The sequence below is a fragment of the Ammospiza nelsoni genome, chromosome 26, assembly GCF_027579445.1.
Source record: "Ammospiza nelsoni isolate bAmmNel1 chromosome 26, bAmmNel1.pri, whole genome shotgun sequence".
NCBI lineage: Eukaryota > Metazoa > Chordata > Aves > Passeriformes > Passerellidae > Ammospiza > Ammospiza nelsoni.
This window is the reverse complement of record NC_080658.1, coordinates 1,172,355-1,188,179: the sequence shown is the minus strand read 5'-3', so window position 1 is coordinate 1,188,179 and position 15,825 is coordinate 1,172,355. Positions and strand designations below refer to the sequence as shown.

Below are 15,825 nucleotides of genomic sequence, written 5' to 3'. Positions count from 1 at the left end.
GCGGTGCAGTTCCGGCCGTGGCCGCCAGGCGGAGCCGTTGCCCCGCGCGGCGGGACGGGCCGAGGGGACCCGGGGGGCACCGCGGGGACAATGCGGGGAGGGGGGGGACACCACACACAGGGGACAGGAGGGGATACACAGGGGACAGGAGGGGACACACGGAGGACAGGAGGGGACAGCCCTACCGGGTCACGGACCCTGCCGCCCCCCAGACCCCGGTACCTGTCAGGGGAAGTTCCTGCCCACAGCAGCAGAGACCCCTCCCCAAAAAAACAGCCTCACTTGCAAAGCCCCCCCTCTCCAGGTGCCCCCCGGACAGCCCTGCTGGTGGCCGGGGGCAGCTCAGGGCTGGCCCGGAACCTCCGGCTGGGTCACGCTGCTGAAGGCCCTTGGGGCAGCAGAGGGGTCACGGCTCTGAGTGGGGATGGGAGAGGGGCACAGAGCCCCGGGGGTGTCCCCCCAAAATCAGCGCTTGTCACTGCTCCGAGGTGCCCCCAGCGCGAGGGGAGCGCGGCAGGGTTGGGGGTACGGGAGGATCCTCGGGGGGCTCTGTCTGGGGGTGGTGTTGGACTGGGGGACGCCGCTGGGAGAAGGTGGGAGCAGGAGAGAAGTGGGAGGCCACAAACAAGCCCCTAAAGCACGGATCCATCCCAGCCCCAAACCCCATCCCCCCTTCCCTGCCCCACATCAAACACCCCCAAACATCCTCCAAAAGTCCCAAAGTCCCCTTGTAAACAGCCCCATCCTGCCCCACTCAGTGTCCCCTGTGTCCCCAGGACCCCCCTCCTGCAGACAGGACCCTGCACACTTTATTTACCCCCTCACCCTCCTTCACCCACTCTTTGTTGTTTCTTGAGAGACAGAAAGGAAAAAAAAAAAAAAAAAAAAAAAGAAGAAGAGAGAGAAAAAAAAAAAAAAAAAACCCACACAGGAGGAGGCAGGAGCCTATTTTGCCTCCCAGGCAATATTTCTGGAGCCAATCGGAATGCGCACCCACCCTGCCCTGCTCCCTAATTAAAGGCTTTAAGCAGGCGGCCGGGGCCGGAGGTTTGGGCACAGTGTCTCGGTGGCTCCTCGGAGGCAGCAGCAGCAGCAGCAGCAGCAGCAGCCGCAGCCCCAGCGCCGATCCCAGCTCGGGGCGCTCCAGGCCGCCAGGTTGGGGGGTCCCCGGCGCGGGCCCGCAGCCGCCCCCTCCCCGCTGCCCGCCATGAGCGGCTCTTTCGATAAGAAGCTCTCCAGCATCCTGACGGACCTCTCGGGCTCGCTGAGCTGCCATGCAGCCTCCAAGGACTCTCCCACCCTGCCCGAGTCCTCGGTCACCGACCTGGGCTACTACACGGGCCAGCACGACTTCTACCCGGGCCAGCCGTACGGGCAGCCCGTGGGCCACTACCCCTACCCGCAGTTCAACCTCAACGGCATCGGGGCCGCGGGCACCTACTCGCCCAAATCCGAGTATTCCTACAGCCCCTCGTACCGCCAGTACGGGCACTTCAGGGAGCAGCAGCTCCCGGCGCAGGAGGCAGGTACGGACAGACAGACGGACAGGGGGGACCGGGGACGGGGCGGCCCCGCTGCTCCCGCGGCGCTCCGGAGGGGCCTCTGTGCGGTTTGAACCCTGGGATCTGTGGGGTTTTAACACCGGGATTTGTGGGGTTTATACCCTGGGATTTGTGGGGTTTTATCCTGGGCTTTTGGGGGTTTGAACCCTGGGATTTGTGGGGTTTTACCCCCCGAAATTTGTGGAGTTTTACCCCCGATCTTTGTGGGGTTTAAACCCCTCGAACTTTGTGGGGTTTTACCCCTGGGATTTGTGGGGTTTTACCCCCCGAGCTTTGTGGGGTTTTACCCCAGGGATTTGTGGGGTTTTACCCCCCCGAGCTTTGTGGGGTTTTACCTCCCCCGATCCTTGTAGGGTCTCACACCTCGGGCTCTGTGGGGTTTTAAAGCCCGGGATTTGTGGGGTTTTACACCCTGGGATTTGTGGGGTTTTAACCCCCCGATCTTTGCGGGATTTTACCCCCCGAGATCTATGGGGCTTTACCCCCCCCCCCGATCTTTCTGGGGTTTTACACCCTGGGCTTTGTGGGGTTTAAACTGCCCGAACTTTATGGGGTTTTACCCCTTGGGCTTTGTGGGGTTTTAACCCTCGAGCTTTGCGTCGTTTCACCCCTCAGAGTGTTCCCAGTTTGTGGGGTTTTAACACCCCGCTTTTTGTGGGTTTTAACCCCGAGGTCTTTATGGGGTTGTGCCCCTCCGGGTGTCCCCGCCATGGGGACAGGGACCTCCTCCGGGTGTCCCCGCTTTGGGGACAAGGTCCTGCTGGCGGCTCTGCCGTTCCCGCGGGGACGCACCGGGACCGATCCGTGCTGGAAGCAGAGTCCGGGACGCGTCCCGGGGGTCTCCCAGAGGTTGTAGGGGCAGGGGACGGGACGATGCCAGCACCCCGAGCGGGGGGACACCGGGCTGGGGACGGGGGTGACACCGAGCCCCGGGAGCCCTTCACGCCTCACCCGCGCCCTCCCGCAGTGTCCGTGAAGGAGGAGCCGGAGCCCGAGGTGCGGATGGTCAACGGGAAGCCCAAGAAGATCCGCAAGCCCCGCACCATCTACTCCAGCTACCAGCTGGCCGCCCTGCAGCGCCGCTTCCAGAAGGCGCAGTACCTGGCACTGCCCGAGCGCGCCGAGCTGGCGGCACAGCTGGGGCTCACCCAGACCCAGGTGAGGCTGAACCCCCACCCCCGACACCCCAAATCCCCTCCCCGACACCCCAAATCCCCTTCCCGACGCACCAAATTCACCCCCGACAGACCAAATCCCCTTCCCGACACCCCAAATCTCCCCCCGACGCCCCAAATCCCCTCTGTAAATGCTGGATTTGGGACGGGCTCGGCTCATCACAAGGATGGAGCTCCCCCCTTGCTGGGATTTGTGGGGTACCGGGCTGGGATTCCCCCATTGGAAGGAAAGCTGGAGAGGCAGCACAGGGAGAGGGGACCCCAGGCGTGCCCCACTCGGCAGTTTTGGGGTTCATCCCACTCCATTCTGGAGCCGGCCCCATCCCAGAGCTCCCTGCTGGGTTTGGGGTTTGGGGTTTGGGGCTGGTCCTGCCTGGCACCCGTGCCAGTCCCGGGTCAGGGCACGCCCGCCGTCCCAGGAATGTGGGGCACCGAGTCCTGCTCGGGACGGGGCTCTCGGGACATCCCATCCCCACAGCGGCTCCTGACCCCAAATCCTGCCAGAACAGGGTCCCGAGGCTCCCTGCCTGCCCAGACTTCCCGAGGTTCCCCTGCCCCGTCCCGCTCGGTTCGTGCAGACAGGAGGGATTTGGGGACCGGTTCCCCGCCCGTGTCCCCAGCGCTGGGGTGGCCCTGCAGGCTGGACTGGAAGAGCCGGGACGTGCGGGAAAGGCTTCTCCTCCTCCTCCTCCTCCCGCGAGCCGCCCGCCTTCCAACCAAACCCTCTTGGGGTTCTTGGGGTCCCGCCTGGCGCGGGAACAAATCCTCCCCTTGGCTCTGTGGGGACAGCGCTGTCCCCGCAGCCCGCGACTCCCCCGCGCCCCATCGCGGTGCCCTCCCTGCCTCGGGGCCGGCGCCCTTGTGCCGCCCTTGGCCTTCCTCCTCCTCCTCCTCCTCCTCCCTTGGGCGATGAAGCAATCGGGGCCACTCGGCAAAGGGCTGACGGAGCGCGTCACCCGCTCCCAGAGGGACATCCTGTTTGGGTGACAAGCAGCGCCACCCCCGCCCCTCGCCCAGGGCGTCCAGCGCCGCCTCGCCCAGCGCGGGGACGCTCCCGACGCCCGGCGAGTGGCGTGACGGGCTCCTCGTGACGCCTGTGTCCCCAGAGGGGGCTCGGTGACACCCCAGAGGGGGCACGTGGGGGCTGTCCCCAGAGCACGGGCTGTGCCTGTCCAGGAAATGTCACTGTCCATGGAATGTCCCTGTCCCTGTCCATGAATGTGTGTCCGTGCCCATGGAGTGCCCGTGGTGTGCCCATGGATGTCCATGGATGTCCATGGATGTCCATGGTGTGTCCATGTCCATGGAGTGTCCATGTCCCTGTCCATGGTGTGCCCATGGTGTGTCCATGGATGTCCATGGTGTGTCCATGTCCATGGAGTGTCCGTGTCCCTGTCCATGGTGTGTCCATGATGTGTCCATGGATGTCCATGGTGTGTCCATGTCCATGGTGTGTCCGTGTCCCTGTCCATGGTGTGTCCATGATGTGTCCATGGTGTGTCCATGTCCCTGTCCATGGTGTGTCCATGGTGTGTCCATGTCCCTGTCCATGGTGTGTCCATGATGTGTCCATGGATGTCCATGTTGTACCCATGTCCATGGTGTGTCCACGTTCTCCGTGACACTCACACCAAGGGTGACATCCCATGTGTCCCATGACACCCCTGTCCCCAGGAGTTTCCTGCCATGCACCGTGTGGGGTCCCCATGATGTCCCTTCCCGTGGCGCCTCATGTGCCACCGGTGTCCCTTGTCCCTTCCTACGTGCCAGAGTGTGCCCGGGGTCACTCTGATCCCCATGTCCCTTCCCATATCTTTGGGGTCACTCTGACCCCATGTCCCTTGTCCCTTCCCGTGTCTCTGGGGTCACCCTCACCCCCTTGTCCCTTCCCGTGTCTCTGGGGTCACCATGACCCCCTTGTCCCTTCCCGTGTCTCTGGGGTCACCATGACCCCCTTGTCCCTTCCCGTGTCTCTGGGGTCACCCTGACCCCCATGTCCCTTCCCGTGTCTCTGGGGTCACCCTGACCCCCATGTCCCAGGCTGGTTCCAGTGCCCAGGGAATCCCCTGTGACCCCAATATCCCTTCCTGTATTTCTGGGCTGCCCATGACCCCCTTGTCCAGTGTCCCTATGATCCAAACCACGCCATCCCTGTCCCCTCCCCTCTCCCCCATCCCTCTCATTCCCTTTCCAGCTCTCTGATTCTTTTCCCTGTCCCCATCCCATCCCTCCCATTCTTCTGTCAGGTCCTGACCCTTTTCCCTGCTCCTATCCCATGCCTCCCATTTCTGTGCCAGGTTCTGACCCTTTTTCCTGTACCCATACTTCCCATTCCCTTCCCACCTCTCTGACCCTTTTCCCTGTCCCCATCCCACCCTCCTGCTGCGTTCTCAGCTCTCTGACCCCATCCCACCCTCCCATTCCCTTCCTGGGGCTTTTCTCTGTCCCCATCCCACCCTCCTGCTCCCTTCCCACCTCTCTGACTCTTTTCCCTGTCCCCATCCCACCCTCCTGCTCCCTTCCCACCTCTCTGACTCTTTTCCCTGTCCCCATCCCATCCCTCCCATTCCTGTGCCAGGTCCTGACCCTTTTCCCTGTCCCCATCCCACGTTCTCACTCCCTTCCCACCTCTCTGACCCTTTTCCCCTGTCCCCATCCCACGTTCTCACTCCCTTCCCACCTCTCTGACCCTTTTCCCTGTTCCTATCCCATCCCTCCCATTCCTGTGCCAGGTTCTGACCCTTTTCCCTGTCCCCATCCCACGTTCTCACTCCCTTCCCACCTCTCTGACCCTTTTCCCTGTCCCCCCATCCCATCCCTCCCATTTCTGTGCCAGGTCCCGACCCTTTTCCCTGTCCCCATCCCACGTTCTCACTCCCTTCCCACCTCTCTGACCCTTTCCCCCTCCTCCCCGCAGGTGAAGATCTGGTTCCAGAACCGGCGCTCCAAGTTCAAGAAGCTCTACAAGAACGGCGAGGTGCCCCTGGAGCACAGCCCCAACAACAGCGACTCCATGGCCTGCAACTCTCCTCCGTCCCCCGTGTGGGACAGCCCCGGCGCCGCCCGGACCCCGCTGCCGCAGCCGCTGCCCTACAGCTCCTCCCCGGGGTTCCTGGATGAGCACAACCCCTGGTACCACCCCCAGAGCCTCAGCGGCCCCCACGGACCCCCCCAGGCCCAGGCGGCGCCCCCAATGCACCACCCGTCCCCCGGGCCCCCCAGCACGGGCGCCGTGTACTGACCGCGGGCACAGAGACGCTGCACAACTCCTTGGCCTCCTTTTTTTTTTGGATTTCTCCCCCCACCCCCCCCCGCCCTTCCTCATCCCCGTGGTTTGGTTTTTGTCTCCTGATTTGTCCTAAAAAAAAAAAAAAAAAAAAAAAACCAGCCGCAAACCAAAGGAAAAGCACCCCTAGAAATGCTCCGCTCATCATCTCAGGACCCAAAGCTGCAAAGCCTCCGCTCCCGGCGCAGGAAAATCCTTCAGGACTTTTGAATTTGCGAATTTTTCCATCACCTCCTTCTTCACTCCTCGCCGGAGCTTTGCCTGCCGCGGTGACCCCGCCGGGCCGGAGGAGCCGTGTCACCACTGTCGCGACAGGGGCGTGTCTGTCGCCAGCGGAGCGGGAGCTGCTTGGCCCCGGCTCCGGAATCGCTTTTGGGGCTCACGGACCCCCCACCCCAGCCGGAATCACCCGGGACCGTGCTCAGACCAGAAGGCGGTGATTTAAAATTAAATAAAAAATTGTGTAGCGGGTGTGGGGGGGATGTGGGGAGGGAAATATTTTAATATTTAAGCAGTTCAGGAATGGGTTTAAGTTATTGTTCAAAGAGAGAAACTCGTGTTCGTCTCCGTTTTCTGGCTGTGCCTCCGGCTGTGGGTAAAGGAACGGCGAAAATGCCTCTTTTTTTAAGGAAATCGACGACTTATTTTAAAGGAAAAAAAAATAACCGAGCTCTTTCCTATTTTTTAAGAGAATAACGCTATTTTTTTAAGCAGAAAGTGCCGTTTTAAGGAGTGTTCATAGTGTTGTACAGTCCCGGGGATTTATTTATGTTGCCTTCTATAAATAGGGGTGTTTTGGGGGGAAAAAAAGGGAGTGTACATAAGGTTCGTTTGTATAAAGTTGTTCCAAACCAAACTGGTTTCGGTCTGTTTTTTTGGTTTTTTGTTTTTTTGTTTTTTTGGGTTTTTTTGGGTTTTTTTTTTTTTGTCTATAATTTTTCTTTTTTTTTCCTAAGGAAAATCCCCCCCTGTTGATGGGAACCCCCCTCGGGTGTCCCTGAGTGTCCTTTGCTCCTTCCCCAGGGACCCAGAGCCAGGCTGGAAATGTTCATTAATAAAAATTCTGAATTTAAAGCTCCAAATTCCGCTTTTCCCCCGGCTTCTGGAAGGTTTTGAGGAGCAGCATTTGGGGTTTTTCCACCTTGGGAAACGCGGATTTAAACCCCATTTTTGGGGACAGCTGCGCACGGGGTGGCACCGGGTGGTGTCGCCTCACCCCAAACCCCATTTTGTCCTGCTGACAGGGAATTTGGGGCAGGAAAATGAATTTTTTTCCCTGGTTTTCAAAGCATTCCCCAAACGGCCGCGGGATCCTGGTGCTTCTTACTGGGACCAGTGATCTCCCAGCCTGCTGTGCCCCCATGTCCCTTTTGGGGACACCGAGGTGGGGACAGCCAAGCCCTCAAAGTCCCCAAAATCGCGTGGGATTCTCAAATTCCCTGCGGGTTTGGGGCGCTCCCCTGGCCCCAGGAGCCCCAGAGGGGTGTCCAGGCTGTGGTGGCCCTGTCCTGCTGTCCCCAGTGTCTCCCTCGCTGTGTCACGGGGCTGGGGTCTCCATCACCCCTGATGGCCGCGGGACCCCAAACCCCGCTCAGTTCCGCTGGGGAGGCTCCTGGCGCTCAGTGTCCCCAAACGTGTCCCCAAATGTGTCCCCAAACGTGTCCCCAACGTGTCCCCACTCAGGGACAAGCTCCCACCTCGCCCCCAAGTCCCCCCACAAGCCGCAGCCCCAAATCCCCGTTCCCAATCCCACGGGAGGACGAGGAGGTACCGGAGCCCGGAGCTCCAACCGGCGCTTCGGAGGTTTCGGTTTAGTTTTTATTTATTTAATTTTTTTAAATTTAACTTTTTTTTTTTTTTTTTTTTTTTTTTTTTCTCATTTAGAGGAGGAAAAAAAAAAAAAGAAATCCCCAGGAAGGCGTTGGGTTACATAGCCAGGGTTATGTAAATCCCGGGTGCCACGCTGCCCACGGCCGGGCGAGAGAGGCGCTCCCAGCGCTGCCTGCACAGCGCTGGCCCGGGACAGAGCCGGGGGATCCGGGACAAAGCCGGGAACACCCGGGACAAACATTGGGAGGGTCCGGGACAAACCTTGGGGGGCTGCGGGACAAACCTGGGGGGATCTGGGACAAACGCGGGAACGCCCGGGACAGACCTGGGGGGATTCGGGACAAACCTGGGGAGCTCTGGGACAAACCCGGGAACGCCCGGGACAAACCTGGGGAGCACAGGGACAAACCTGAGGGGATCCGGGACAAACATTGGGAGGGTCCAGGACAGACCTGAGGGGGTCCGGGACAAACCTGGGAACGCCCGGGACAAACCTGGGAACACCCGGGACAAACCTGGGGAGTTCCGGGACAAACCCGGGAATGCCCGGGACAAACCTGGGGAGCACAGGGACAAACCTGGGGAGCACAGGGACAAACCTGGGAACGCCCGGGACAAACCTGGGGAGCACAGGGACAAACCTGAGGGGGTCCGGGACAAACCCGGGAACGCCCGGGACAAACCTGGGGGGATCCGGGACAAACCTGGAGAGGTCACAATGCCAGGTGTGACAGTGACAGGTGTGACAGTGACAGGGGTGGCAGTGCAGGTGTGACAGTACCAGGCATGGCAGTGCCAGGTGTGACAGTGACAGGTGTGACAGTGCCAGGTGTGACAGTACCAGGCATGGCAGTGCCAGGTGTGACAATGCCAGGTGTGACAGTGCCAGGTGTGACAGTGCCAGGGGTGGCAGTGCCAGGTGTGACAATGCCAGGTGTGACAGTGCCAGGTGTGCCAGTCCCGGGGTGGCAGTGCCCGTGCCCCGCTGTCCCCCCGGGCCCAGCAGAGCCCTCCCAGCGCGCTCCCGGCTCCTGCCCCGTTGCGACACCCGCAGCCCTTGCGTCACCCGGTGCCAGCCCCGGGAGCGGGGGCAGCGCCCGCCCACGGCCCGGCCCGACAGCCCCAGCCCTGGAGCCGGGCCCGGCCCAGCCTCGGCTCACCGGAGCCACGCGGGAGCCACGGGGCCGGCGGGGAACCGGGAGAGCCCCGGAAACGGGACAGCATTGCCACTTTAGGGGATCTGTCCCTGTCACCTCAGCACCGGCCCTTGGGGGGTCTGTCCCCGTCACCCCGGGATGTCCTGATGGGCACAGGGAGGTGACACCGCCGCCCAAAGCCACCCCATTCCCTAAATCCTCACTAGGGAGGGTGGGCTCCATCCTCCGGGAAAATCCCACCGGGAGCATCACCCACCGCGGGCTGGCCATGGATGCCAGGCCCGGGCTCCACAGCCCTGTGGGGACAGCTGGGGACACCTAGGCCATGGGATCTGCACCCTGGGGACACCCAAGCCGTGGGGTCGGCACCCTTGGGACATCCAGCCTCTGGGATCTGCACCTTGGGGACAGCTGGGGACACCTAGGCTATGGGATCTGCACCTTGGGGACAGCTGGGGACACCTAGGCCATGGGATCGGCACCCTGGGGACACCCATCCCGTGGGATCAGCACCCTGGGGACACCTAGGCCATGGGATCAGCACCCTGAGGACAGCTGGGGACACCTAGGCCATGGGATCGGCACCCTGGGGACACCCAAGCCGTGGGATCGGCACCCTGGGGACACCCATCCCGTGGGATCAGCACCCTGGGGACACCTAGACCATGGGATCAGCACCCTGAGGACAGCTGGGGACACCTAGGCCATGGGATCAGCACCCTGGGGACACCCAAGCCGTGGGATCAGCACCCTGGGGACACCTAGACCATGGGATCAGCACCCTGGGGACACCCATCCCGTGGGATCAGCACCCCAGAGCCCTCAGCTGAGGGACCAGAGCTCCCAGGAACGGGGACAGGGGTGTCCCCAGTGCCACCAGCCCTGGACAGGCTCCCATTTCCATCCCAGCCCTGATCCCTGCCCTTGATCCTGACTCCTCAGGTGGGATCTGGGGATAACCCTGGCCCTGAAGGTGCAAAAAGGTGCAAAAAGGGGCAAAAAGGTGCAAAAGGAGAGCGGTTCCTGGGGAGGGGGCAAGAATGGGCCCTTGGAGCAGGGGATCACAGAGTGGGAATATTGGGAACCAGGATTGTGGGGTGGGAATTTCGGGAACCAGGATCAGAGCGGGGATATCAGGGGCCAGGATCACGGAGTGGGAATTTCAGGAAGCAGGACAATGGAATGGCAATATCAGGAACCAGGATCACGGGTGGGAATACTGGGGGCCACGATCATGGAATGGCAATATCAGGAACCAGGATCACGGGTGGGAATACTGGGGGCTAGGATCATGGAATGGCAATATCAGGAACCAGGATCACGGGTGGGAATACTGGGGGCTAGGATCATGGAATGGCAATATCAGGAACCAGGATCACAGGTGGGAATTTCCGGATCGGGGTCATGGAATAGGAATAGCAAGAACCAGGATCACGGAATGGGAATATCAGGAGCCAGGATCACAGAGTGGGAATATCAGGGGTCAGCATCGTGGAATGGGAATATCAAGAACCAGGATCACGGCATGGCGATACCAGGAGTCAGGATCACGGAGTGGGAATTTCAGGAAGCAGGATAATGGAATGGCCATATCAGGAACCAGGATCAGAGGTGCCGGGGAGCAGGAGCTGCTGCCCCTCAGCCAGGGGAGCCCCAGCGGGGTCTGGCCCCCACCTCAGGCACAGACACGGAGCAGGGTTGGGAAAAGGGGGAAACAACCACATGGAGAGGCAGGGAAACGACAAGGATTTATTTCCAGCCGGGTTCTGGCCTCTGGAAGCACAGAGTTGAACCCTCAGAGGGAAATCCCCCCCTGGTCCCAAACACCCTCCTGGCCCCTGTGGGGTCACCGGGCGGGGACCTGGGCTCAGCTGGGGTCCCCAGCCTGGCCCGTGTCCCCCTGCCCTCCCAGTGCCACCCCTGCTTGGGGAGACAGCTCTGACAGCTCCAAACTGCCCCAAAATCCCCGCAGGAGGGGCTGGGAGTGCCTCATGAGCCCCCAACCCACAGTTCCTGTAACTGGGCTCCATTTCGGGCAGATGTTGGGGACACACAGCCCCAGCCCCAACCCTGCACCCCCAGCCCCTCTGGCTGCTTCCCCAGGGACTGGGGACCCCCAGGCTCTGGATGGAAGCGTCTCCCCAAAAGCAGGGGCGCCCCAAAGTGCGGAGGGGCAGAACCAACCCATGCTCAGCCTGTTTATAAACGGGGCACAACCAAAACCCACAGAGTTCATAAATAAATCCAGGCCGGGGCGAGGGGGGGGGGGGCCGGGATTCCTCAACCCCTCCTGGGGTCCCCCTGCCCCTCCTGGGGTCCCCCTGCCCCCTGTCCATGACTGGGGGGACCCTGGGCCGAGTCCTGTCCCGCTGGGATGGCGCGGGGTCACTGCAGAGTGTGACAGAGCAGGACATGCCCGTGTCCTGCCCGTCCTTGTCACCTTCCTCCTCCTCTTCCTCCTCCTCCATTCGGGCTTCGCTGGGCTCTCAGTCCCGCGGGGGGGCAGCGGCAGAGCGTCCCCTCGGTGTCCCTCGATGTCCCTCAGTGTCCCTCGGTGTCCCTCAGCGTCTCTCAGTGTCCCTCATTGTCCCTCGCCGTCCCTCCGGACGCGGTGGCGCTGGAGCGGCGGCGGTGTCACATCATGGGGGCCCTGGGGATGGCGTCCTGCGGGTGGGGCTGGTACCAGGCCCCGAAGGTGCTGATGAAGCCCCCGGGGGGCAGCGGGGGGCCCTTGGCGGGCGCGGGGAGGTCCCAGAGCGGGGGCAGCCCCGGGGAGCAGGGGGACAGGGCGGGGACGCCGAGCGGGGTCTGCTCCCCCTCGGCGCCAGCCGGGCCCTGCTTCAGGATCTTCTTGTACTTGGAGCGCTTGTTCTGGAACCAGATCTTCACCTGCGGGCACAGACAGGGGGTGAGGGGGGAGGAAGGGGCCGACACCCCTAAACCCCCCACGTTTAACCATCGCAGACCCCCCCGGCCCCCCGACCCCATTCCCGCGGGGTCTGGGGCACGGAGCGGGGTGGGACCCCAACCCTTCACAAGGCACCTCCGTGGCGGGGGGAGATGCCGGGGAGAGGCCCCGGGAGCGCCCCCGGTCCCCGCCGGGAGCCGGTGCCGGGGCTGGGCCGGGCCCTGCTCATTCCTCCCGCGGTCCCCCCCGCGCTGCCGGCAGGTTCCCACTTGTCTCCTCTTCCCCGGCTTTATGAGCTCGCTTCGCCCCTGGCTCCGGGGCTGCACCGCTGCCGCCTGCCTGTCTCTCCCCATCGCCTTCAAAAACCCACTCGCCCCGTCCCGCGGCCCGGGGCCGCCCAGCGCCGGGCACGGCCGGGCCGCCAGCCAGGCTCCGGGGCTGGGAAAGTCCCGCTGCCGCTGGGAGGTGCGGCCAGGGGCGCCCCAAACCCGAGCCCTGCGGGCCCACCGGCGCCAGCTGCCCCGCCGCGGCACGGCTCGGCTCGGCTCGCTTCCAGCCGGGCACGGCGCCGGCCCCGGTGGGCGCACGGAGCGGCCCGGTGGGCACACAGCGTGTCCCGGTGGGCACACGGAGGGTCCCGGTGGGCACACAGCGCGTCCCGGTGGGCACACAGAGGGTCCCGGTGGGCACACAGCGTGTCCCGGTGGGCACACGGAGGGTCCCGGTGGGCACACAGCGCGTCCCGGTGGGCATGGTCGGCCCCGGTGGGCATACAGCACATCCCGGTGGGCACACAGTGCAGGCCGGTGGGCACACAGTGGGTCCCAGTGGGCACGGCTGACCCCGGTGGGCACACGGAGTGTCCCGGTGGGCACACAGTGCAGGCCGGTGGGCACACAGCGGGTCCCAGTGGGCATGGCCGGCCCCGGTGGGCACACAGCACATCCCGGTGGGCACACAGCGTGTCCCGGTGGGCACACAGAGGGTCCCGGTGGGCACACAGTGTGTCCCGGTGGGCACATGGAGCGTCCCTGTGGGCACACAGCGGGTCCCGGTGGGCATGGCCGGCCCCGGTGGGCACACGGCGCATCCCGGGGCTGTCCCGGTGTCGGTACCGGCCCCGGGCCGTACCTGGGTCTGGGTGAGCCCCAGCTGTGCCGCCAGCTCGGCGCGCTCGGGCAGCGCCAGGTACTGCGTCTGCTGGAAGCGCTGGTTCAGCGCCTGCAGCTGCGCGCTCGAGTAGATGGTGCGGGGCTTGCGCAGCTTCTTCCCCTTCCCGCCGAGCCGCGGGTCCCCGCCGGACACGGCCGGAGGCTTCTCGGCCTCTGCGGAGGGGAGAGAGGAGCCACGGGCCATCAGATACTAGAAGAGGCTAAAAAACCACTCTAAACCACCCCAAAACCACCCCAAACCACTCCAAAATCATCCCAAACCACCCCAAACTACCTCAATCTATTCCAAACCACCCCAAACCATCCCAGACCATCCCAGACCATCCCAAAGCTGCCCCAAATCATCCCCGTGGCTACCAGGGGGTGTCTGTGGAAGGGAGGGGATCAGTGGGGGGAGCTGCTCCTCTCTGGTGTTTAAACCCCGAGGAAAGCAAAAGGAGAGGAGGAGGAGGAGGAGGAAGATGGGAGCGCTCAGGCAATGCCACCATCCAGGTCCAGCAGCACGTGGGACACGGGCCTCGGCCTGTGCCCTCTGGGGGGGCCATGAGGAGCCCCCCGGGGATGGAGGGGCACCAGGATGGACCCCCCAGGACCCCGCAGCGAGCCCGGCCCGGCCCGGCCCCGGAGCGCTTCCGACGGCCCCATCCCGGTTCCATCCCGGCCCCATCCCGGCTCCATCCCGGCTCCATCCCGGCCCCATCCCGGCCCCATCCCGGCTCCATCCCGGCTCCATCCCGGCTCCATCCCGGCCCCATCCCGGCTCCATCCCGGCTCCATCCCGGCTCCATCCCGGCCCCATCCCGGCTCTCCCGGCCCGAGGGTGCCCGGGGCGGGTCCGCGCCCCCCTTGCCCCCCGTGCCCCCCTTACCTGTGTCCTGCAGCCTGGCCTCGGGGGCTGGGCCGTGCGGGGCGCTGGGGGGCCCATAGGGAATGTAGGGACCCCCGTGGGGCGGCGGGGCAGCAGCGCCGGGGTACGGGAAGGGCCCGGGGCGGCCGTAGGAGGAGAAGGGCGGGGGGTCGTGCTGGGGGGGGCCGTGCAGGGGGTAATGCTGGGGGGCCCCGAGCTCCAGGAACGCGGCTTTGGAGGGGTCGGAGCCCAGCAGGGTCTCGGCCATCGAGCTCATGGTCATGGTCCGGCCGGGCCGGGCCGGGCAGTGCCCGGAGCCCCCGAGGCACAGCCGAGCCGAGCCGAGCCGAGCCGAGCCCCCGCCGCCCCCCGACGGCTCCAGCAGCCGCGGCCCCGGGGATGCCCCGAACGCCCCGCCCAGCCCCGCCCCCGCAGTGACGTCACGCGCTGGGGCACCCCCTTCACCCCGTGCCCACCCCCCCCGTGTGCGGGACCCCCTTTGAGGCCACCCCCCCTTTGTGTCACCGTGACCCCTCCCTGGGCTTGGGGACACCCTGACACCCCTTCAGCGTCCCTCCGGTGTCCCCGGGGCTGGGGGTGACCCTCGGGCAGGGATTTGAGGGGGTGGGGGCGTCACCCCCTCTCAGGAACCCCCGGGGGACACGGGGGCGGCTCTGGGGACGGGGGGACACGGCGGGGCCGGACCCGCGCTCCGGGGATGCCAGGCCGGGGTGGCACCTCCCGAGCCACCCCCGGTGCCCCTTCCCTGTCACCCGGTGACAACGGAGGTCACGGGCCGGGAGGGACGGCTTTGGGGACGGCGGGGTGACGCTGCGGGAAGGCAGCGCCGTCCCCCTGCCGGGGCGGCAGGAACGGCCCCGCGGGAGCGGTGACAGCGGCGGGGACGGTGCCCTGTCCCCAGCGCTCCCTCAGGCCGCTCCCGGCCGCGTCTCCGTGCGGCCCCGGCTCGGAGGCAGCGCTCCGGTGTAAATAACCCAGCCCCGGGACACGCGGGGAGCGAGTCCTGCCCGCGCTCGGGGACAGCCCGGCCTCGCCCTCCGCTGCTGCCCCGCGTCCCCAGCGCAGCCCTGGTGACACCCGGGGCCATGGCCGCGTCCCTGCCTGTCCCTGTCCCAGCACGGAGCTGTGCCCGCGGTGACCCCCAGGGACCAGGCGGGCTCCAAACCCCACAACGGCCTCAAACTGGGGTACGGGGAGAACCCTCGGGGGGCCGCAAAACTCAGGTGACCAACAGGGGATGTACCCGAGGCCAACCAGGCCAAAGGGGGAGTGGAGGAGAATTCCAGAGGAGAATTCCAAAGGAGAATTCCAGATGTTTGCAGCCCTGGCCCAGGGGCAGCGAGGGCGAGGAGCGGAGGGCAGGGCAGGGCAGGGCAGGGCAGGGAAGGGAAGGGAAGGGAAGGGAAGGGAAGGGAAGGGAAGGGAAGGGAAGGGAAGGGAAGGGAAGGGAAGGGAAGGGAAGGGAAGGGAAGGGAAGGGAAGGGAAGGGAAGGGAAGGCAAGGCAAGGCAAGGCAAGGCAAGGCAAGGCAAGGCAAGGCAAGGCAAGGCAAGGCAAGGCAAGGCAAGGGAAGGGAAGGCAAGGGAAGCTCAGGGAGCTCAGAGAAGCTCAGGGAAGCTCAGGAAGCTCAGGGAGCTCAGGGAAGGGCAGGGAAGGGCAGGGAAGCTCAGGGAAGGCAAGGGAAGCTCAGGAAGCTCAGGAAGCTCAGGGAGCTCAGGGAAGGCAAGAGAAGCTCAGGGAAGCTCAGGGAAGCTCAGGGAGCTCAGAGAAGCTCAGGGAAGCTCAGGAAGCTCAGGGAAGCTCAGAGAAGGCAAGGGAAGCTCCCCTGATCTGCCTTTATCCCGCTCCACACTTTCCCCGGTGACTCA

The 15,825-nt window shown here is 64.3% G+C and overlaps 2 protein-coding genes across 2 annotated transcripts; one reads left to right on the top strand and one right to left on the bottom strand.

Moving 5' to 3' along the window:
- The first annotated feature begins 1,059 nt into the window (after positions 1 to 1,059).
- Positions 1,060 to 6,869, top strand: DLX3 (distal-less homeobox 3). The gene is made up of 3 exons (XM_059489100.1): positions 1,060 to 1,526; positions 2,530 to 2,720; positions 5,655 to 6,869. The coding sequence occupies exons 1-3, from the start codon at positions 1,208 to 1,210 to the stop codon at positions 5,976 to 5,978; spliced, it is 834 nt and encodes a 277-aa protein (XP_059345083.1). The 5' UTR covers positions 1,060 to 1,207; the 3' UTR covers positions 5,979 to 6,869.
- A 4,775-nt stretch (positions 6,870 to 11,644) lies between these two features.
- DLX4 (distal-less homeobox 4) lies at positions 11,645 to 14,220 on the bottom strand. Its single transcript, XM_059489102.1, has 3 exons — positions 13,959 to 14,220; positions 13,050 to 13,243; positions 11,645 to 11,899 (listed from the first exon to the last, which is right to left on the bottom strand). The coding sequence occupies exons 1-3, from the start codon at positions 14,218 to 14,220 to the stop codon at positions 11,645 to 11,647; spliced, it is 711 nt and encodes a 236-aa protein (XP_059345085.1).
- Between the last annotated feature and the right edge of the window lie 1,605 nt (positions 14,221 to 15,825).